Source organism: Daphnia carinata, chromosome 3 (genome assembly GCF_022539665.2).
Source record: "Daphnia carinata strain CSIRO-1 chromosome 3, CSIRO_AGI_Dcar_HiC_V3, whole genome shotgun sequence".
NCBI classification, from domain to species: Eukaryota; Metazoa; Arthropoda; class Branchiopoda; order Diplostraca; family Daphniidae; genus Daphnia; species Daphnia carinata.
The window spans coordinates 11,009,747-11,032,880 of record NC_081333.1 but is presented as its reverse complement, the minus strand read 5'-3'; the positions used below and the strand labels follow the sequence as shown (position 1 = coordinate 11,032,880).

At 40.9% G+C, this 23,134-nt stretch overlaps 4 protein-coding genes across 5 annotated transcripts; 3 read left to right on the top strand and 1 right to left on the bottom strand.

Moving 5' to 3' along the window:
- Positions 1 to 174: 174 nt before the first annotated feature.
- Positions 175 to 9,405, top strand: LOC130697436 (calponin-1-like). The gene is made up of 8 exons (XM_057520342.2): positions 175 to 314; positions 523 to 686; positions 1,891 to 2,045; positions 4,285 to 4,351; positions 6,924 to 7,028; positions 7,130 to 7,162; positions 7,276 to 7,462; positions 9,164 to 9,405. The coding sequence occupies exons 2-8, from the start codon at positions 636 to 638 to the stop codon at positions 9,187 to 9,189; spliced, it is 624 nt and encodes a 207-aa protein (XP_057376325.1). The 5' UTR covers positions 175 to 314; positions 523 to 635; the 3' UTR covers positions 9,190 to 9,405.
- LOC130697431 (uncharacterized) lies at positions 7,703 to 23,070 on the top strand. 2 transcript variants are annotated; one of them, XM_057520330.2, is made up of 28 exons: positions 16,180 to 16,339; positions 17,344 to 17,428; positions 17,506 to 17,590; positions 17,662 to 17,751; positions 17,812 to 17,882; positions 17,969 to 18,134; positions 18,216 to 18,411; positions 18,467 to 18,690; positions 18,763 to 18,865; positions 18,934 to 19,190; positions 19,276 to 19,443; positions 19,506 to 19,671; positions 19,738 to 19,853; positions 19,918 to 20,019; positions 20,082 to 20,304; positions 20,375 to 20,564; positions 20,621 to 20,804; positions 20,884 to 21,079; positions 21,174 to 21,358; positions 21,419 to 21,598; positions 21,659 to 21,787; positions 21,846 to 21,976; positions 22,050 to 22,140; positions 22,206 to 22,325; positions 22,417 to 22,458; positions 22,559 to 22,655; positions 22,724 to 22,831; positions 22,898 to 23,070. In XM_057520330.2, exons 1-28 carry the CDS (start codon positions 16,285 to 16,287, stop codon positions 22,966 to 22,968), a joined length of 3,831 nt encoding a protein of 1,276 aa, XP_057376313.1. In that variant the 5' UTR covers positions 16,180 to 16,284; the 3' UTR covers positions 22,969 to 23,070. The 2 variants fall into 2 exon arrangements, with proteins under 2 accessions (XP_057376314.1, XP_057376313.1); XM_057520331.2 differs by lacking the exons at positions 16,180 to 16,339; positions 17,344 to 17,428 and adding an exon at positions 7,703 to 7,706 and having other exon boundaries at positions 17,500 to 17,590.
- LOC130697437 (adrenodoxin-like protein 1, mitochondrial) lies at positions 9,636 to 10,512 on the bottom strand. Its single transcript, XM_057520343.2, has 4 exons — positions 10,334 to 10,512; positions 10,210 to 10,261; positions 9,989 to 10,095; positions 9,636 to 9,904 (listed from the first exon to the last, which is right to left on the bottom strand). The coding sequence occupies exons 1-4, from the start codon at positions 10,479 to 10,481 to the stop codon at positions 9,660 to 9,662; spliced, it is 552 nt and encodes a 183-aa protein (XP_057376326.1). The 5' UTR covers positions 10,482 to 10,512; the 3' UTR covers positions 9,636 to 9,659.
- Positions 10,665 to 15,647, top strand: LOC130697430 (VWFA and cache domain-containing protein 1-like). Its single transcript, XM_057520329.2, has 8 exons — positions 10,665 to 11,412; positions 11,477 to 11,583; positions 11,644 to 12,384; positions 12,442 to 12,690; positions 12,754 to 12,906; positions 12,960 to 14,356; positions 14,424 to 14,744; positions 14,802 to 15,647. The coding sequence occupies exons 1-8, from the start codon at positions 10,892 to 10,894 to the stop codon at positions 15,645 to 15,647; spliced, it is 4,335 nt and encodes a 1,444-aa protein (XP_057376312.1). The 5' UTR covers positions 10,665 to 10,891.
- Positions 23,071 to 23,134: the final 64 nt, after the last annotated feature.

Genomic DNA, 23,134 nt, shown 5'->3' with positions numbered 1-23,134 from the left:
TAGAATGAATAATTGTCAGTGGTTTCACCTTAAACGAAATGATCTACAGCCGCGATAAATATGAAATCCGTGAGGAGACGTAAAGAGGAATGGAGATGCAACGTAAAAAGGCGAAGAAGCAAAAGAGAAAACGACGAAGCAAGAAGAATTCTGTGTGTGAACGGAAAGAAAGAAAGAGAGATTGAAAAATCTGAAAAAAAAGAGAGCCCGTCGACGCCGCCGTAGGAAATATTGATACGCATACACAAACCTGTGTCCTGACTCTCCTTTACCCGCCTCTGAATCCCTTCAGTCGACTACCAGACGAGCTCTAGGTAACACTTGACCCACACCACCTCCCGCTTGAAATCTCTCCGCTGCGGGCGTTTTGTCATACATATTTCTCCCTTCTTTTGTTTTTTAGACTTCCTTTTTTTTTATTTTAACGTCGAGAATTTTTTTTTTGTTCTATTAAAACTTGGGTGCACGATTTGTTACAGTGGTAAAATCTGATCTTTTGTTTTTCCTGTTTTTGTATTGCAGTTTCATTTCTTTGTCGATCGTCGACATCGTTTTATTTGGCTTCGTTCAGAGCCAACAAAAAGTGACACATTATCATCTGCTTCTAGCCTCATTCATCCACCCAACGTGAAACAATGGCTTATCACGGACCAGCTTACGGACTAAGTCGCGAGTGTCAGATGAAGGTATTGTTCAGTATATTTTCATTCAAATATTGACACGACTTCTCGAAAATTCTCGATTGCATTGGGGTCGGCGAGAGCAACAGGCGGCATGAGTTGTAGTTTGACGTCAATATCACGGAAGTTTGTACCAAACCGGACGTTGCGTACGTCGTTTTCTTTGGGGATACAACTCAAGCCACATATGGTCCATTGATTGTTGAAAGATAATGCCTACCTGAACATGTGCAGGGTCCTTTTTTTTTTTCTTTTTAAATTGTCGTATTGGATTTCCCAACGTTTCAGGTGAAGACCTGGTATAGGGTACAGAGGAACGGGGGTTTACAGAGCGACTAACGTGAGCAGTAGCTTGGAAAAACATCTAAATGGATTGTGGTGTGTGTGTGTTTTTTCCCTGTAAAAGTGACTGGGGCGTGCTGCGCAGCAGGTATATACACATTTAGTGCTTTTGAATTTCAAAGGGAAAAATGACACCCTCTCTTCTTAGGCACGTAAATCACGTTCCATTCCGTCGTCTTCTTTCAGAAGGAAAAAAAAATAAAGAATCTAGGAAAGTACACCTCCTTTAATGGGCAAGCCCCGAAGGGTTGTAAACAAATTCCTGGTTTCGTTCTAAAAAAGAAGTCCCTTTTCTTCTTTAAAAAAAAAAATGCAACTCAAACCACCCACAAAGGGAGTCACATCAACCCGCATCCGATTTAGTTTAATGAATGAGCTAGTCCTTCTTAGTCATTTTTTTTTTCTTTTTGACAAACCAACGAAGAAAAACAAAGCTGGAAGGGGAATGAGAGATCTTGACAGGAAGATTAGATACATTTCGATAGCTAGTTACTTTCTTAAACGTGGCGGACTGTTTGGGTAGAAACAAAGTTATCTAGTGAGCCCAATGGATTGCTCTCCCTAACCCATGAATGACTATTGCTCTAAAACTCAGCTATTGATTATAGTAGGAGAGAACACCAAGCAGACCGCAAACTACCTCAAATTCGAAATTTGTGGCGTCGTCGGGCCGACAGCCCGTCAATCAATGTCTTAACAAAAGTAGAAAGGGGCATCGGCCGCCTTCGAAAGCTTTCCCTTTGTGCGTCGCCCCATGAATTTGTCGCTGCTATTCTTTTATCGACATTATATATATTTTTTTTTCCTCTACTAACTTTTTCTTCTGCTTACACATTTCCTAATGATTGTGTTGTGTATATTTTTGCAGAGCCAGGCCAAGTTTAGCTTGGAGCGTGCCCGGGAGGCTCTGGATTGGGTTGAGGCGGTGCTGGACCGTCAACTGCCATACCCTCAGCCGGCCGAAGGTCTGCGGGATCAGCTGGACTTTGCCCACGTCCTGAAAGACGGAATTACCCTTTGCGAGTAAGTTCTGAATTTTCTTTTTTCGTCTCAATCTTTTTTTTTTTTTGGGGGGGGGGGGGGGGATAGTGGTATGCTTCGACGGGCAAAAAAGTGCGCCGAATGCGGTCGACCATGAATGAAGAAATCCATCGATCCATCGTAGGTGTCGTATGACCGTGCAAAAAGAGCCTTCTCAACCAACAGGCAACTCATCTTTCTCTTTCCGTTCGCCAACCCAGCGTGACTGAAACCTGCGTACTTTTCTTTTTTTTTTTTTTTTTTGAATGACAACTCAAGTCGACACGTGTTTAAGCCAACGGGCGGTGGTAAATGAGCAGTTTTGCAGCAACAAGTTTTTGGGGAAAAAAATGGGGGGAAATAAATAACTGACAGACAGGCCGCCAAACACGGACCGTGTCTCATTTTCTAGTGATGTTGATGGCCATGCAGCTGGGCCTGCCAGTAGGCGCATTACCTGACTAATGATGATTTCTCCGAGTGGTTAGAACTCATCACTGCCAACTACTCGTTCCGCCCAATAACTCACTCCTATACCTGCCCTTATTTGTTTCATTTTTTCTTTTTTCTTAATGGGTTGAAATGTTTTGTAGTTTTTTTGTTTTTCAATTGCTTTTGAAAAAGGGAAAGATGGGATCTTTATATTCCAAACTAAGATAAGCCGTTATGCGATCTACTATTGGAAATAGCAGAGAATGGGAGCTGGTCTTTTACCGTAGTATTAAAAAGTTGGAATAGGATTGCGGTTGAGCTTTGCTCTAAAGATCGGATCCCGTTGATTGAGCAGAATTGAACTCCTTTGCATTCCATACAAGGCGAGTACAGTAAAGAGTCAAACAAGATAGCAAAAAGAGGGAGATCAGATTTGTAATTTTTTTTTTCTTTTTTTTTATTTATGTATTTCTTTTTAACCTAGAATTTCTCCTGCGGGAGAGATGCAACCTCATTTCCTATCTCTCTTTCTCTCTATCCTTAAAAAAAAAATGCGCTTATCCGAGCGATCGAAAAAGAAAAAAAAAGGATGTGTTCAAAGGAGAAATGAGAGAGACGGAAAAGAAAAACGTTCACTAAAAAAGAGAAAGCTTTACTTAACTTTCGTTTGGAATAGACGAAAGAGAGAGGTCCACGTTTTCTATTTAAATAGACACACACAGACTCTTTTTTTCTCTATGTATATCTAGGAAAAAAAAAAAAACGTACATGCAGCTGCCATTGTTAGTTAAAAGTTTTTTTCTTTGACGCATAAAAAATAATAATAACACAACGCAGACACACACAAAAACACATTGGGAGTGATATTACGACTGAGGTGTGTTTCGTGCGGGAGAGGGGAGGTGGGGCGACCACTGCGGTCTACAGGATTTTTTTTTTTTGTTCAACAGCTGCACGGGTGACGCTTATTCACGCGGCCCTTTTGTGGGCACGCGGAACACAGATCGCGGGAGAGACTCCGTCTGTCAGCTACCTGCTACAATGCTCGTTCATCATTCGGTCGTTTCTCCATTCGGGAAAACAAAGAAAAAGGAGATGATAATAAAAAAAAAAAAAATGAGAGGAACACCTTTTTATTTTTTTGAAATTTCATTTCAGTTGTGGAAAGGTAATTGGTTCCACCAAAACTGTTTTAATACGAGTGTGTCTTTTCTTTATGTTTGGAGGGGAGCTAAATTTAGTTGTTGATTGCCGCAGGTGAAAACGACAGTGACCCAGCGTGTTATTATTATCCCGTTTTGTTTTTTTTTTGACGAAGAATTTAGTTGGGCGATGAATTGATTCAACTGGACGGAAATATCAGATTGAATAGCACGTTTCAAATGTCTTGGCATTTGTTTGCTGCGCTACAGCTTGATTACATTGATGCTATCCTATAAATATGTACAAAGAGAAACGCCCTCGTCCTGCCCTTACCAATTTGGTGGAAATACGTTCAAAGCATGACCAGTTATTTTTCTCGTCCATTTTCTCGCTTCTCCCTTTTAGTCTTTTTGGATTTTTAACGAGAATCGAAGATTTTAGTTTTTAGGTTTCTGGCCCACTATCGGCGGATGTGGTATTAGAGGGCGATAGCCAAACGAGTGAACAACGAACTTTTTTGTGTTTGTTTATTTAGTTTGAAATTTTTTTTTGTTTTTAAAAGAGAAATTCAAAGCGGTTTGTGGTGGATTACAAGTTTGGCGAAATGAAAAAGAAATTAATGGCATTAAGTTTAATGTCTAATTTCTTTTTTTCACGCAACTTTCAGATTGATTAACTCATTGGAACCTGGGGCGGTTAAGAAGATCAACACGATGAAAGCACCTTTCAAGCAGGTATGACATTACTTCATTTTCTTTCTTTCCTTTTTTGTTTTGTTTTTACAAATGCCGTATTTGGTTGTGTTTTGAAATGGACTGTCTCCTCGCTTAATCGAGTGGGTCGTTCGCCTGTTGGGCATTGCAATTCCCGTCCACATATTTAAGTGCGTGAATGGAAAGATAGCCAGTTTTGTTCTACTCATGTGTGATGGATTGTCGACGAAAGGTTTATAACCAATGCAACACGGTCAAACAACCGTGACAACGTAGCTTCCTGTTTCCCGCTTGTTTCAATCGGAAATAGTTTTACATTTTTGCATTGAATACTTGATTTTTTTTTTTTGTTTCCATTCCGTAAATGGACAAATCTATCGAACTGATGGTTCAATGCCATTAGACCAACCGATGCGTCATTTGATTTTGACAGGACTTTTGTCGCCTTTTTGCTTCTTCGCACAACTGAGCGAAAGAAGTCGCATAATAAAAAGGACACGCATATGTAAGGAGAGATGGAATACGAAGGGAGGCAATAGGGGCGGGAGGGCGTCGTGACTCGACCATCGGGAAAAAAAAGGTTCTCAGTTTCGTTCAGACTGCTAAACAATAACGAAAAAGGTCGAAATCCTTACATGGTCGGAGCCACCTTTAGTTTTTTTGAAAACTACCTTGTAGGTCTGTCTCTGTCTGCAATGCGTGAATGGGAGGGACCCCCAACAGTTCGACCGTTGCCAAAGGAAAACATGTGGAGGAATAAAAAGAAAAAAAATGTTTTTTTGCTGGGCAAAAGTATTTTAGCTGGACCTGGTGAGTCATTTTCTTGCAGCTACAGGTTGGCCCAGGTTTTTTTTTTTTTTTTGGAGGAGCCCCAGTTGAGGCAGCTGTGAGGTTGACACGTGTGATGTTTAAGTAACGCCCCTCCAGAATTTCCAATAACAGATGTGTGTGTGTTTTTTGAATTCTTACTAGAAGAAAAAAAAAAGGGAAAATAATCAGAACAAGTGGATAGTCATCTCGTTCCAATCCGCCCGTCAAATAGTTGATGAATATTCATGCTGGAAAAAAAAAAAAAGGCGAATGCCTTGCCTTATTGAGCAGATCGAACTGGGATGAAAGAAACAATTAATTCTCTGTCCTCTATCTCTTCTCTCAAGGTTGTTTATTCCAATTTTTTTTTAAACTTGGCTGCTGCTCCATTTTGGAAGGTCGTGTCGTAATTCTGCTATTTTTTTTTTCACTTGCGGCTAAAGAGGGAAATAAACAAGAAGCAAATAACTTGAGGGGTTAAGAAGAAGAAAAAGAAAAATATTGTTATGTTTGATTAGCAATTTTTTCTTCTTCGACTAGACGCCATTTTTTTATTGTTGCCAACCTCTTGACCTCCGTCCTGGTTGGTCCTCTCTCTTTTCACGGGAGTGAATCACGCCATTCGTTCCAGTTCTTCTCCCTCCTTTTCTTATTCTCCGTTTATTTAGAAGCGCATAGAACGTGAAAGTCGAAGGCCTTTAACCAATAGAGGACGAAAGAAAAGGTTGAAAAGGCTCAGCCAAGGGAAAGGAGAATTCGGTTGGTAAAGATTGAGGTCAGCTTCCAGCGAAAAAAAAAAAAACTTTGACGTCAAAAAACAAAAAACAAAAAATCGATTTCGTACCATCGACCCTATAAAAATGTTGTTTAGACTTTTGGCAGTCGAATGCATGTAGATTTACTTAAAAAAAAAAAAAAACAGATTTTTTTCACGACCGAAATTGGTCGGCTGAAGACCGACTGGGAAACCAGCTCGCGAAAACAAAACGAACGTAACGTTGACACCGTCTTGAACAACCAATCCCCAAAGTCCTTTTAAGGCAGGAAAAGTTTTGCGTCAAGGACTCGATGACTGGCGAAAGCGACTACATAGAACAAACTCGGTCTACAGACGACAGTCTATTGAAGATATTTACGTAACCATTCAAACAAACGAGACTAGGTCAACGGCCATTCGACCATATCAGTATGGTGCTAGGCTATTCCACCAAATAAGGCTGTCGTTAAACAAAACAGAAAATCCCTCTCGAGTCTCTGAAAATACTTTTTCATAGAGGTTGTTGTAAGAAAATTGCGGGGAATATGAAATGTTCATATTGCATAAATTATAGGATTTTTCTTTCAAGTTTTCCCGACCATCGTCCGATTATTATTTCATTTTTTTTTTTGTTTCGGAGAGTCCGGGACTTTTTGTCGAGTGGACATGCCTCGATATGTAACCATGTTTGGACTGCGTTCTAGTCTGCCCCCTCTCTCATTTTTTTTTTTCTTCTTTCCTTGCATGGAGTTATGCGTGTGGTATGTCTGCCCCAGTTGTATGAAAAAAACACTTCCAGTCGACTGATTTCCATCTGTGTGTGATGAATATGCAGTCATTCCCGTTATCGTCCAGAGCTGGCGCTGTATTACATGTTTTATGATGACTTGGAAGCGTCGATTTCTGCCCGTTTTTTTAATAACTCAATTTCAATGTGGATGTTGTAGGATGGGCATTGCGTGTTGCCGACAATTTAGAACGTTTTCCTTACTTTGTATTTTTGATTTCTGTTTTCCCATTTAACAGAGGGAAAATGTAGAACTGTTCCTCAAGGGCTGCGAGAATTACGGGCTCAAGTCGCAGGACCTGTTTCAAGTCAACGATCTGTACGAGCACAAGAATCTTTACATGGTAAGACCCAATTCAAATGAATGAATATGTCTGACTTGAAATAACCATTTACTTTAATTTATTTTACTTTCTCGTCTGGCCTTTTTTTTTTTCATTTTTAGGTGGTCGATACCATCTTTGCCCTTGGTGGAATGGTATGTCTATTTCAGACACCTTTCTGGTCTCAATCGACGTCTATATCTTTATTGTTACTGTTATTATTGTCGAATAAATAATAATAATTCTTTTTGAAAAAATAATCAAACAGGCACAAAAGAAGAACTGGGAGGGCCCGACGATCGGCGTCAAGGTGGCGGACGAAAACCGGCGGATGTTCTCTCCCGATCAGCTCGCCGAGAGCCACAAGATCATCGGCCTGCAATACGGCAGCAACAAGGGAGCTTCGCAGTCCGGCATGACACCTTACGGAGCTACACGCCAAATCCGTCCCGATGGTATTTTTATTATTTTTTCTAATCGATTTTTCTCCCCCTTGCCAGTACGGTCCACACATTTCTGTGTCAAGTATTGCGGAGCTTTAGAAATCTGGGCGATATCAGCTTTCGCTTTATTCATCAGTCGATCTCATAAATAATGCGGCATTGAGATTTCGAATTCCCCAACGTTTTCCTTAATGGGTTATGTCATGCATCTGTCGTCCGATGCTTCAAACTTTGGCCAGATGATTCCCAAATGGATTTGTGCGCGACTAAACACATCCAAGTTAGTGTTTTGGGGTATCAGTATACACAGCGTTTTTCTTCTTCTTCCCCAATACGTTTGATGACTAATAATGTCTGTCATTCTGCTGAATCTATCACGCGTTCACGCCCATCTAGCTTATACATGGCGAGACGGAAACGCTTTGTCTGAGGCCACCATTAATCATCTTGGACATGTCTACGATGCACTCCGCTTTAGGTCATCGACGATCGCCCACTTCTTGTGTTCATCTGTCATTCTAGATTGATCCGATTCAATCCTCTTTTCCACCCAGTTGCATTGGTGGAGAGAATCGCGTTGACCGACGTGATCCTTACCTAATCGGCTGTCCTCCTCTTTTGAAGCTCCCTCCGTAACTGCGCTCTTTGTTTCTCTGTCTGTTTCGTCTGAATATTCTTTTATAGGCTTTGATCTACAGACAAGGATGCGTACAGCTTGTTGGCGCCCACGCGTTGATGAATCACGCACGCAGCGTGCGTCTGACCTTGCTGATGTTTGAAAACGAGGGAATTTTTAAATCGAGCCGTGCTTGGGTCGTTTCGTAGTAATGAACTCGTTTTATTTTTGTGTTCTTTTTTTTTTTTTTTTTTTTTAACTTTCCTCCGAATGGCCTCGCCTATATTATTTTTATAAAAAATCATGGTGGCCCTTTCCCCCTCTTTGCACATACATCGCTAAGCATACCTTAAAAGGGCTGGCTTCTGTACGCCAGCCAGGGTTTCATGTCCAAGTTTGTGACGATGGAAAAGGCAAACAGAGAGAAAACTTTTGCATCCATTTACAATGGGGATATTGTAGAAGCTGACATCTTTGTACTGGTAAACTTAACCATGCAAAGAAAACAACATTTAATTAAAAAAAAAAACTAGAAAACCCGTTGTTAACACACGTCGAATTTTTGACCCGTTGTTAACACACGTCGAATTTTTGTTTCGTGTAACAAATAGAAGCAACTTTCGTGTTTTGCCGTGGTTTACAGAAGTCACCTGAGACGACGGTAAAAGGAATTGAATAACTAATGATCCTCTTTTTCAGCACAATAAAAATGATATCTTTCGAAGATTCTTAAACTGCTTAAAACCGGTTTAGGAGATTTTTGCAATTTGATCAGCTACTTCTGTACCATTTTATTTTCCGAGCCACATGAGCTACGTCTAGACGCACGCGAACAACAGCTTTCCAAGAGAGTCCGATAACTCTGGGAAAATATTGGATATGATATTGAAAATCCTTTATGCCGTAATCGCCCGACATTGCGTTTGATGGGTTTTTTTCTTTCTTTATTTCCCTCCCCTAGTGTTAACAAAATTATTTGTTTTCGGTCTTTAATTTTAATGTGCGCGTTTCCGTTTGTTCGTTTTGGTACATTTACTTTAAAAGTTCCACGCTATCGTCTTCAAAATATATAAATGTTTTTTCTTTGCATTTTTCAGAGTTCGCTCACAATGGAATGCACTAAACGGACAATTTAACGACATATAGTGCCCTTCAATTCACCTGCTGGGGCAAAATGTCAGCCTGTTGCGCATTTCTTTTGGCAGATTACATCAAGCAAGCATTTCTTCTGATTTTCCTTTTTGTTTTGTTCTGCGCGGATAATGCCTTTATATGTTCAAAGGAAGTCGATGATTTGTTTTCTTTCTTTTGTGTTACACATTCCGATCAATTGGCAGATTATAAATTCTAGACTTTTCTTCTTGCTTCGCTGAACTCCTTATTTGCTCTATGTCATCATCCTCTTCTAAGATTGGCCATTCTCCTGCAGCAAACTTTCTCATCTTTCTCCGCAGTTCATTGTGCTTTACCGATTACATAATGAAACAAGTGCCTTCACTCCTCACATGGTTTTGATCATTATTTTTGTCATATGGCGAGATACATCTAATAATACACAACACCATTCGCTAATGTACATAGCTAACTTTTGTATCAATGAGGCTGCGGAACATGCCCATCAACATAAAAATTACGTGTGATACTTGGAAGTTTGAGAACCATGCCTTCCAGCTCGTGTGACAAGATAATCTGACAACCAAGGCGAGAATTGGGCTTTAGCCCCGGAGCCATGTCCAGCATATCATCCTCTTCCTCCTTGGGCTCTGACAACTTGTGATAATACTCTTCTTGAACATAGACATGGCACGTTGAGCAGGCTAATGATGCCTCACAAGCACCTATATTTCCAAAAGCATTGAAAATTTGTGTACAAATGTTGCATAAAAAATTGATACAGCACAACCTACAAAGAATAGGGTTACCTTCTAATTCAATACCATGACGGTGTGCTAAGTAAAGAACATTGTCTCCAACTTTTCCCCTAACTGGTCTTCTTTTTCCTTCCCTGTCTATGAAGGTTATATTTACACTAGAAGGGTAAAGGTAGAGATTTAAATTAAAAACAGAACATTACTTAGTAGGTTTGAGGTGTAGGCAAATTAGAAATAATATTATAAAATCAATTTATGGTTATGAATCTTACACTTCGTCTTCGGACTTGGGATCCTGCCATTCGTATTCCCCGCTCTTATAAACTGAAAACAAAAAATGACGTAACTGATACGAGTCTTTAAAAAAATGTTTAAATTACAGAAAGAAAATATTACCTGGACTTTTTGAAAATTCCCTGAAATTATACACGTTAGGAACTCTATTATATACATTGGATTGATATTCCGTAACATTCCTGAATTTCCAGCCTCTGAAAATAAACCGTAAACAAGGTGACAAGGTGCGTCTAATGGAGGCAGCCATGTTATTTTTCGAAACCGTAACGGAGAACGATCGTGTAGCTGAATTTTAATCATTTTTTATTTAAAATACTAAAAATTTATACCCTTAAATTTAAATAAAATATAATAAAATGTTAAAGTTCAAAATCAAAAGGCTTTAGCCACTGGCAAAAATATTTATACAAGTACAATTTGACAACGCCTATTGTCATCTGTGAAAAGCAATAGTAGCTTTTTCCTTTTGGGTTTGTGTTTCTTGAATTTTTAACTTGCAAGTCTCTTTAAAAATCTTTTGCACATGGTGTTTTCAAACTTAAGTGAGAATGCTGCATTCGTCATTGATTGGATTTTTTTCATCAAACTGCAACTGAAAAGAAATTTCCGACATCAAAGGGACGGCGGCCGCCCAAACAAAGCCAAAACCTAAACATCATGGCGGCTTGGTCAAAGGCATATCGCTTGCGGCAATATCTACTGATAACGCTTCTATTGCTGTTGGATGTTTTATTAGCCGATAATTCTTCAAATATTTCCACTGCTGGAGATATCAATGCAGAAGATCGTGATAGGACCTCTGTTAAGAAGGAGCTGAGAAACCCAAACAGATGGATGGGAGTTGGTTTGGCGGAAGAAGAAGAAATCGAACCCATCAGGGGCTTCTATCTGGATGATGGGTCTCAGATCCTTGCATCCTTCTTAAGAACAGTCAGCAACGAAGAGCTTGGTGTTACAGCCCTACAAACCATTTATGATTCCCTACCTTTTGGTGTGTCGGAGAAGGATGATGCCTCCAGAGTCAAAGATCTCAGTGATCGGCTTCAAAGAAAACTATCTCACTATACCTCTTTAGTGAATCTAAGTAGAAGTGCCATTGAAGAACTCTTTTGGCATCATCTTCATAGGCCTTTAAGCACCCCTGCTCCTTGCTGTGAACTTCCAGATTCTATACTTAGGTTAACAAATTAAATTACATATCCATTAGTGTGTGAATGCAATGTGTTTATCATTGCTAAACAGGTATGAAAGCCATTTTGGGGCCCCAGTTTCAGAAGAGCTATCCTGTGATGTTTCTGTTCCAAATCACAAACCTCTCAGTTTTGCTCCAGGACATAATCTTACTGATGGTATTAATTTTGCTACATTAAAGTATTACTAATTAATTGATTACTGAATTCTGTTTATAGTTTTCTCCAACAATTTGAAAATGTCACCTTCCATCAAGTGGCAATACTTTCTTAGTGCAGAGGGTGGGCTAAGCGAATACCCAGCCCATCGTGTTGATAGCAAGTCTGGTTGCAACAAGGCTGGAGACCGTTTCCGCCGAAGGAATTTATATCTTTCTTCAGTCTATCCGGAACCCAAGTTTGTTGTTATCGTCATCGACCACGGCAGTGCCCTTAGTCCTAATCAGTTATCCATAGCAAAAGCTATTGGCAAGTATATCATCTCAAGCTTATCAGATAAGGACCACATTGGCTTGATAGCCTTGTCTGATGAACTTCACTATGCTGGTGTCGGTGATTGTTTTACACGTGGAATGACACGTGCAAGCCACCAAACTAAATTCAAACTAAACCGATTCATCGATAGCTTGACCAAAGCCAAAGCACCTGCAAATCATAGCCTGGGATTCCAGCAAGCTCTTGATATGGCCAGACAAGCTATGTTAGTGAATGGGAATGAAGCAGAAGCCAATTCACATGCATCAGCGAACAGTTGTGCATCAGGAAATCAAACGTGTGGCCATTTACCTCCTTCAATGGGTGATTGCCCGACGGCCAGTTCGAATCCAGTGCTATTGATGTATATCAGCCGCGGCCTTTTGTCCTCGTTAGCAGAGCCTCGACAGGTTTTAGAACTAATAGCTCTCGGTCAGCTCTGCCTCCAGGGTCGATTGGTGATCAATACCTATGCACTAATTGATGGTAACAGTTACTCTTTGCTCTGAAAATGAAAACCGAATAATTAACCCGTTGTTTTAGATGGAAAACCGATCATGTATGAAAAAGCATTTTTACAAGACGTGGCCATGCAAAACTACTCGCGGTACAACGTGTCTTTCGCGGCTCTCGAGAGGCTTCCTATTATGCGAGGACAAGCCTTGGCCATCAATTCGACCCGCTGGCTTTCGTCCACTGTTGGGGACTACCAAGCAGTTCTTTTAAATTCTTCAGCTATGCAACAAACTACGGTCACATATTCTCCTCCTTATTGGGATCCATTAGGGAAAGGTAAAACCTTAAAAGAATTTATGTGATAGTAGATCATTCATAACAAAATTCTTCTTCTTTCAGGATTGGTTATTAGTCTAACACAGCCGTGTTTTCACTTGGACCTGCTCGTAGGAGCTGTTGGCCTAGATGTACATTTAGCCGATCTAGTTGAAGACTTAACATACTTTAATGTTCCTGGTGGCCGCAGCTACGTTTTTCTGATCGATTCGATTGGTAATGCAATTTTAAGTTGTCATCCAAATAGTAAATAACCAATTTATTTGTAGGCACCGTACTAATGCACCCCACACTTTCCCGGCCGAACACTGTCTCCGAAGAAACAGTTGCTACAGACATTGGCTTTTTGGAATACCGTAGTGGATTTACGGCCATTCGCAGGCGAATCCTCGCTTCCGCTTCGGGTAACGGGATGTTATCGTTTACATCTACAGATCACAAAGAAGAGGACGATGGAGTCAAGAGTACAACGTTGACGTACACCTGGGAGCGAGTCGGCTCAACTCCATACATCGCCTGCATCGTAACGCGGCGTGATAAGGCTGTATCAGACGTCCAAGCCTTACGCCGGCTGCCACCGACGTCGCTACCTGACCTGGTTTACCATCGATTAGATGTGGTCTCGAGCCCCAGCAAAGTAGATTTATGCCGCTATTTCCGCCAGCACTCTACTTTGGCAGCAGGATCATTGTTCCTTTCACCTGCCGCACATGTGTCGTCTTTCCAATTTGAGTCATGGGCAGAACCATCACCTTTGGTTATCCAATCGTTTATGGCATTCCTGAGTGACAAAACTAAGCTGATAGCCAACCCGGGACTGCGTTCGGCAGTCCGTTCGGATGTTGGTGCTTTAGCGCAGCTAGTTCCGTACTGGAGGTCACAATTCAGCCATTCGATACTAAGCCAGTTTATCGTCCGGCGTTATGCAGCTACTGCTACCAGTGGTGTCATGATCGAATACCCGGCCACGGTCCGGCCTGCGTCGTTTGATCCATTACGTCGTCCTTGGTATCAAAAGGCCGTTGAATTCCCTGGCAAAGTTGTTGTAACAGGTCCGTCACTGGATCCTTCCGGTTCGGGCTATGTTATCTCAATCAGCCACACTGTTTACGAGGGAAAATCATCTACGCATCACAGTCCCATGGACGACGTTGTTGCGGTTTTGGGAGCGGATTTGACACTAGCCTACATGCATCGGATGCTTTGGGCTACATTGCCCTTTTGTCCCGACCGAGCTGGCCAAGTAAGAGGCTCCAGTATCCGTTGTTTCATAATGGACGAACGTGGTTACTTACTGGTCCATCCCAACTTGCTGGATCCATCACCTCCAGGAAGCCAGAACAACATCGAACAACAACATTTGACACATCATGAACCTTTGGTGGCCTCCGATTTACTAAATCATGACCGCTTCGTACTAAAGAAGGCTTGCTCCAGTTACCCGGATCGTACTGTACAACGATTTTATCAATTAAATCTGACGCTTAACGACCAATGGGTTGACAGTAGCGGCTCCCCAGATATGCCAGTTCCTGTTTTAACCAACCTAGTGCATGGCGAACATTGCATTCGCTACCAGATCGTTGCTATCCAGGGAACAAATTTGTTCGTTGGTGTTGTAAATCAAACTTGCGAATCAGCAACGGCGTTCTGTCCTTGCTCAACGGTAAGAATTTCTTTGCCACAGCGATTTCGATCTGCAAGACAAACCTTAAATGTCTCTTATGTGTTAGGTGGACCGGCTCTGTTTAAACTGCCACCGCATGGAACAAAGCGAATGCGAGTGTCCGTGCGAATGCCCACTGGAGCTAGACACATGCATTAACATGTCGGATACAGTTCAGTCCGAAGCTGACGGTTTGCCAACTTGCCCAGCCCAACCTGAAATGTCTTCTTCACCTCCACCACCTCCTTCCCAGCGGTCACGGGACGTTGAACTCTTGCCGGCTTGCTTGGCACTCGATTGCGAGGGTCGCCTTTCGGAAAGAGAGTGTTTCGGTGTAGTGGGCTGCGAATGGTGCGTTAGGGATACAGACGGACATTCTTCCCTCCAGGTATTTCAATTGTCAACCGTTAAGATAACCTAGTTTTTATTAATAATTATACAACAGGTTCCGTTCTGTACACAACACTTCAAATGCTATGGTGGAGTCCTTCGAGGATCTTCACCTTATACTGAGGATACTAATAATGGTGGCATGTCAGCAGCAGACATAGATTCCGCGTTCAAGTCGTTACCTGTGGGTCCAGTGGCCGGTGGTGTTTTGGCTTTCTTCTGCTTCGTCGCCTTGTCCGTCTATTGTTACCGTCAACAAACACGTAGGCGCCATCAAGGTAGTGGCAGTGGTGCGTACGGCTCAGGATCTGGAGCTGGATTGAGAATGACTCAACTGGACAACGACATGGATGAGCATGATGACATTGAACCAGATGTAGATGAGACTACGGCTGTAGTGACGCACGAGTTCAGCCTGGCCGGCGGCATCGGGTTGGATAATGTTGCGATCGTTTCCCCCTATCGCGTAAACACAGGGTATCGACGCCCAGCCGGTGGCGATTCAGATCACGGCTACTCAACAATGACGCACGATATGCATGAAGATTCGGAGCATACGGCATCATACGTCGAGCCCCTGCTTGTAGGACGGGATCGGTATCGGCCTACGGCCCGCTCCGTATCAACGGGCTCTTTCTCATCACGGGCTTCGTCTCCTCTTGGGCCTGTGTACCCGACGGGACGAATTGCCAATCAACGAATTACATCACCTGGAACACTGCTTGAATCGGCCGACGAATTAGAGGCTGAGAATAACGAGAAACGGCAAAAAGAGCTTATGGACTTGCACTCGGCGCCCCCCATCCGGCAGCTAGACGATACGCTAGGCATGACTGTTTTGCCCGATCCTAGCCTTAACCAGCTAATTGTACCTGTCACCGTTCACATGGTTGATACATAACGCTTCTCGTTTTCAACAAAACATCGACAGCTGATATTTTAAATTCAAATGTGCCATGGATTTTTGTCCTCCCTTTTCAAGTGTTTGTTTTTTTCCATCCTTCCAAACTCGTTTTTCTTATCTTTTGACTGAATGCTGATTACTCGTTTGCGTGAGGTTTGCCAATCACTTTGTGTATTTTGTGTGAAAGAATTTGGGACTATTGTTAAACCAGTATTATTTTTTTTTATTATTATTATCACTTCGGAAAAATATCGAAACAATAATATTGCGAGTCTTCTGACCTCAGTGCCTTGAACTTGATGCAATCGATTGTGCTTTTTCTTAACTCTTATCCAACGCAGCTCAACCCTTACTTTGTGAATTAATAAATTGTAAATCTTGAACGTGTAATAATTTTCTTCAAAGAAAAGAGGAAACAGTAGAGTGTGATATCAACATCGCTCAGAGTGAAAGATGGGCAGAGCCCTCTTCAGATTTTGACCACTTGGAGCGTTGCTGTGCCGTTTCTCTCGTCTTCACGTTTTTGTTTTGTTATTATCAGTCCCGCCTTACATGTGGTACCCATTTGACTTGAGTTTTCTGTGTGCCTAAAAGTCCAGTTTAATTGAGGAGAGAAAATCATCTTACAGCTATAATGAACGATACTCCAGCAAGTATTGATTTCGGAATCAACGGGAAAAAATATTCAGGTATGCATTTTTATGCATTACATTATTTTGTTGCTAGGTCGAACGTTTTTTGTTTGGTTGTTTTGCTCATCAGTGTTACATAATCTCACAGTGTCACTCAGACAAACTATTCGTGCCTGTCTGAGTTAGTACTTATCTTAGAAATGTTCAGGTTGAAATAAAAATATGCCACATCATGGTGGCTTTCCATTTTCAGACAGAAAGCTGAGAAATGGCTCATAGAGAGCAATGTCCTGGCACTATGCACATTCTTGTTCTGAAATTGCAGGTGCTTTTTAGAGAGTGCACAGGAAAGCTACGTTAATCGCACAAACGAGTCACGTTAGCACAAAATAAATCATAATTTTCGATAACTAATAGTGTAGTTCTACCTGACAGTCGCTAGAGGCTGCTGAAAATCAAATGAATTGGCTTCTGGCAGTTTCTGGTGTCTTTTTCTTTCATTTTTGTGGACGTCATGGCTAGCAAAAGAATTCCGCCACTTTACCTCAACAAAAATGGAAGTCAGTCGTTGTCACATACAAGAATGATTGGCTTTTTTTTCCAATGGACCGTTTGTTAGAAGAATTGGAGGCCAACGTCTAGCCCTCACTTGAGAAAACAGACTAGTCAGGATTCATTGGGTACTTGCTTGACTTGTTTCTGGTCTTTTAGTGTGACATCAGCTTAGAAGAATAGCGTTATGCCGCAATGTAAGATAATATTTGCACGGTGAAAGCAGTGCAGTAGCAAAAACAAAGCTAATAAGAAACCAAATCTTGGGGATACTACGGAAAATGTTTAAAATCATGACGACGCCAATGATTCTAGCATCGTTCGAAAGTCTACCACGTGCAATAACGGATTGCTACAGCAACAAAAGAAACGAAAATAGATTAGAAAAAAAGGGTTATTACAGTTGAAAAATAATCGCTAAGTCATTTTTGTTACGGTTGTAGGATTAGAATGTCAACTGCCTATCTTCTGTACTTAATGTTCTAACCTCATTTCCTGTATGGCTGTAGTCAATCGGGATGTAGACGCCGATACAAAATTAGTCGATTTCCTTCGCAGAAACGCAGTGTTAACTGGGACGAAATGGATGTGCAGGTTAGAGTGACAAAGCTTATATTCTAAATGATTTTACCTAAAATTTGATCAAATTTATCCTTTGTCACCTCGTGCAGGGAAGGAGGTTGTGGAGCGTGCGTAGTGACTCTTTCAAAGGGAGATCCATTAACAGGAATCATTCAGCATCGTGCTGTTAATTCGGTATGTTTGAAACGAAATAACCGTATGATGCATGGCAAAAATGTTCTATATAAAGTTTTGTGTTTAAATAGTGCTTGTTGCCATTGATGTCCTGTCATGGTGGTGAGATAACTACAGTTGAGGGAATAGGAAACAAGAAAGACGGATATCATCCGGTTCAAGTATTTTCTTTTTTCTTTTTTTCACAAGAATCTTATGTTAAATTGTAATTAAAAATTTAGTCCCAGTTGGCGGACATGAATGGAAGTCAATGCGGTTATTGTTCTCCAGGAATGGTGATGTCAATGTACAGGTAAAAAATTTTCCTGAATATTTTTACGCTTTTAGCCTCTTTAAATATTTTTGATCCAACTAAACGTATTTTGCATCCGTATTTAGCTTATTAAAAAAGAAGAATGGGGCTGATCTGACGATGAAAGATATCGAATCTTCCTTGGACGGAAATATCTGCCGTTGCACCGGTTACCGCCCCATTATGGATGCGTTCAAGACCTTCGCCAAGGATGCGCCTCCAGAACTAAAATCACGTTGCCTTGATTTGGAAGTAAAAATAAGAAACTATATTTAATCTATTCATTCCTCATGAAATCTTATTTACTTGAACTTTACCTTATAAATCTTTTAGGACTTGGGCAATAAACTTTGCCCAAAAACCGGTGCAGCTTGTGCAGGAAATTGCGCAGCCAGTAATGGTCTAAACACTGGAGTATTTAAAATGGGAAATTGGTACCGGCCGGAATCGCTAGAGCAACTGACAAAGCTTTTAAAATCTTTCGGAGAACGCATTAAATACCGTCTTGTTGCTGGAAACACAGGAACTGGTAGGAAATAATGTTACAAACGCTAATTAAAAAATTACTGAACATTCTGTATCAGGTGTTTACAAAACTGATGGACCGTACGACGTGTACGTCGACATAAACAATATCGGAGATTTGCACCATATCTCAAAAGATACTCCACTCACTGTTGGTGGGGGAGTAAGTCTGACAGATCTTCAAGGGGTTCTGTCGTCTGTCGGATCTACAAATACCGACTACTGGTATGGACAACTTCTTGCGGAACATATAGGAAAAATTGGAAGCGTTCCACTGCGAAATGTAAGGCAAACTGTCATTTTCTAATCATTTCAGGCTGCAAGCGTAAACTAGAGATCATTATTTTCACTGTAGGCAGGAAGTATTGCAGGAAACTTGATGTTGAAAAACGCTCATCGTGAATTTCCTTCTGACTTATTTGTCGTTCTTGAAACTGTTGGAGCGAAGGTTACCGTCAGTAAGGCTATTTCAGCTATCTATTCTTTCATGTTTATCATATTGCTAGTATCTTTTTATTTTTTTCAGTGGGCAGCGATGGAGAGATTTTACAATTTGATTTGCCACAATTCCTTGAAACGGATATGAAGGGTCGACTTATTCTTAGTGTTGAACTTCCTCCATTGTCGACGGATCATATTATAAAAACGTTTAAAATTATGCCTCGTTCATGCAACGCTCATGCTTACATAAACGCCGGATTTTGCGCGAAGATTCTGCGTCAAGATTCCATCCGCATTGTTGGGAAACCTACGATTATCTTTGGCGGAATTCGCTCCTCTCTGGTAAGCTGTAGTCTTAAACTTACCACTCAAAGCTTCCTTTATTTAATGAATGGCATGAATGCACATTCTTCAATATATATTCAAGATACACGCTAGCGAGACGGAAAATTTTTTGACCGATAAATGCCTGGATGACGAAAAGATTTTTCAAGGTGCGCTAAACGTGTTGGAACAAGAATTGTGTCCTGAGGAGCATTTACTGAATCCGGACGGTGATTATCTGAAGTGTGTTGCTCAGGGTTTATTTTACAAGGTATATTTCAATCTAACACAACCATTTAAGTAAATTTTCATTGCTTTTTTATCGATTGGCAGTTTGCATTGACCGTAATTGGTGAAAAATCATCTTCGCTCTTGAGATCAGGCGCGCATAACTTAGAACGCGATATCATGGTCGGGAAGCAGGACTATGATACCGATTCAAAAGAATGGCCCGTTAATCAACCAACGATAAAAATAGAAGCGCGGGCACAATGTGCAGGTAATTTCCGTGCACTTATCTGAAGAAAAATCCGAGCATTGAATAATTGTTGCGTTCACGTACTAGGGGAGGCGAAATACATTGATGATATGCCTTTGCGAGCTGATGAACTCCACGGAGCCTTTGTTTTGAGCACCATGGCTAATTGTTCCATTGATAAGATAGACGCTTCTGAGGCATTGGTAATTCGTTATACTTTAATTTTTTTCAACTTTCAACAAACGTAATAAGAAATTTCTCGTTTAGATAAGTGAAGGAGTTGTTGCGTTTCTTGATGCAAAAACTATTAAGACTGGCAATTTATTTGTTTTTGCGCAAGGCGCCTTCGACAGCCAAACTAACGAAGAGGTAGAATACAGTCTTTTCGTCGTTCCACCATCTGCTTTCAATTGCTTGTTGGTATCATATAGGTATTTAGTTCTGGTAAGGTGTTGTACGCCGGCCAATCTCTTGGGCTCATCGTAGCCCATACGCAGAGCCAAGCAGCCAAAGCGGCTAAATTGGTTCGAGTTTCATATAAAGACTGTCAAACGCCCGTTTTGAAAATTAAAGATGCAATGAAACATCCAGAAAGAACAACGATCCATGCTGCTTTTGGTCCACCCAACGTTTTTGATGTTGGCAACTTCGAAGGTATATTTTTTTGGCCTTGCAATTTGCGTTGGTTAAATTGGTTATTCATTGCGCTCTCACTTGTTAACAGATGGTTTCTCTCAGTCTGAAACCGTTGTCGAAGGTGAGTTTGAAATTGGCACCCAATATCATTTTTATATGGAAACTTTGGTTGCCGCATGCGTTCCGTTGGAGGATGGCATGGACGTCTTTTGCGCAACTCAAGATCAAGATGCAGTTCAAAATGCTGTGGCGCGTTGTCTGAGCCTTAATAAGGCGCAGTAAGTAGCGACGCAAGTATAACGTTGCGATAGTAATTGGCTATTTAAATCTTTAGAGTGAACGTTGAAACTCGCCGTTTGGGTGGTTCATATGGTGGCAAAATTTCACGCTCTACGCTAGTTGCTGTGGCTTGCGCTATAGCGGCCTCCGAACTGTCTAAACCCGTTCGAATTTCCTTGGATTTGGATTCAAACATGGCACTCGTCGGAGGACGTCTTCCGTACTATTGTCAATATAAGGTGTGTAGGAAAAAATAATGACACCAATAGCTAATCTTAAAAAAAATTCCCGATTATGCACCATTTTTTGTCTTAAAAGGCAGGTACTGATAAAAATGGGCTTCTACAAGCTATAGATTTGACGATAGTCAGCGATTGTGGTGGAAATTTTAATGAAGGAACTGCATTTTTTGCTGCGTCGTTTGCAAAAAATTGCTATGCCGCAAAATCTTGGAAATTTACTCCATTGTTGGTGCAAACAGATACACCTTCAAACACATACTGTCGAGCCCCTGGTTAGATGCTTATTGCGTTTTAAATATTTCGTACAGTTTAAATGATTTCCCCAAAATGTTTTGTCTTTTGCCATATAACACTTGTACCTTCAAGGAACTACGCAGGGGATTGCAATTATTGAAAATTTGATCGAGCATTTGGCGAAGACTCGTAAAGAGGATCCCCTTGAATTCCGACTGAAAAACCTAAATACTAGCGGAAACGATGAGGCCAATTCCATGCGAAAGATCATTGACGAGCTACGCCGCTCGTCGGATTTTGATAAACGTCTAGGCGAAGTATATCGACAATAATTTTGTGCAAAGTCTGTTTGGTCAAAATTAATCTTGTTTATCCAGATAAAAGAATTCAACTTGAACAATCGATGGAAAAAACGTGGAATTAATCTGCTTCCCATGGTTTACCCCGTCGAATCTTTTCCTTTTCGTTACAACGTTCTGGTAGCTATTCACCATGATGGTGGATCTGTGTCCGTTTCTCATGGTGGTATTGAATGTGGCCAGGGCATTAACACTAAAGTAACAAATGCTAGACAGACATAATTTCAAATAATGCTCAATTCAATTACATCATAATAGGTTGCGCAAGTTGTGGCAAGAGAACTTGGCATTGACCTCTCGTTGGTTTCGATCAAACCAACAAACACATTGACAAATACTAATGGATCGGTCACCGGAGGCAGTGTAACAAGTGAGATGAACTGCTATGTAAGTTTTAATTTCTAATAAATGCATCAATTATTATTAAGAAATTTGGTTAGCATAGGCTGCCATGAAAGCGTGTCAAGAACTAATGAACCGGATGCTTCCTATAAAAGAGAAATTACCAGATGCCAGCTGGACCGCACTTGTGGAAAACTGTTTTAATTCAAACGTCGATCTAACTGCTCGCCATTAGTATTTTTTTTTTATTCTTTAAAACTTTATTAGTTTACCTTTTATTCCTAATGCTTTCTTAATTTTGATCAAGTTATACATCTGATGACAAGGTGAAAGGATACATCATCCACGGCGCTACCGTCTCGGAAGTGGAAATCGATGTTTTGACAGGGGAGAAACTGGTTTGTAGAGCAATAGATCTTGCCTTTTTTTTATGAGTCCTGGAAATCTAATTTATTTGTAATAGCTTCGCAGAGTAGATATACTTGAAGATGCTGGACAGAGCATAAGTCCGTTAATAGATATTGGACAAATCGAGGGAGCATTTATGATGGGAGTTGGCCTATGGACAAGCGAGAAGATTACGGTATGTTGTGCATTTGTTTCGTTCTGCATGCGAATGTGGTTACAATGCCAATTTTCACGTTGATGTAATTCGTCGAGTTCCTTTATTTCAGTACGATCCAGTAACGGGGCAAAAGTTAAGTCGGGGGACTTGGGTATGTATACGATACAGGTTATGTTTCACTTCTGTTTAAACAGTATTGTATGTCGATTTCATTTAATGCTTTACTACACTTATTTTAACTATACGATTAGAATTACAAACCTCCGCTGAATGCTGACGTTCCGGTAGATTTCCGCGTCACAATGATGAAAAACGCAGCTCACCCATTCGGCATTTTACGCTCTAAAGGTACGTAGATTAGTGATCTTGGTTTTTCAAAGCGTTTGGAGATTATAGTTTAATAACCTTATTCTTAGCTACTGGTGAACCCCCATTGTGTATGTCAGTCTCTGTCCTTTTCGCTTTACGCAACGCTGTGGATGCTGCTCGAAGTGATGCTGGCAATTCAGATTGGTATCAGATGGGTAAGCTTGAATTGCCATTGCGACATCGGTTAGGTTCTTTTTTACATATCTTTTTCTTATCATTAGATGGTCCAGCAACTATAGACAAACTTCATAAGATGATGTTAACAAACCCAGCGCATTATTTGTTCCAGTGAACAAAACCAAAAAGTGAAATTCTTTCCTAGGCAAAGCCTTCATCTACTTCTTGTAATATTCTACCGGTTCATGTACGACATATAATGGCATATATCATCTTCCTGGAAGTATTCAAGAACTTTGAACCTATAGGGTGCATTACTATATCGGCATTTATTGCTTTAG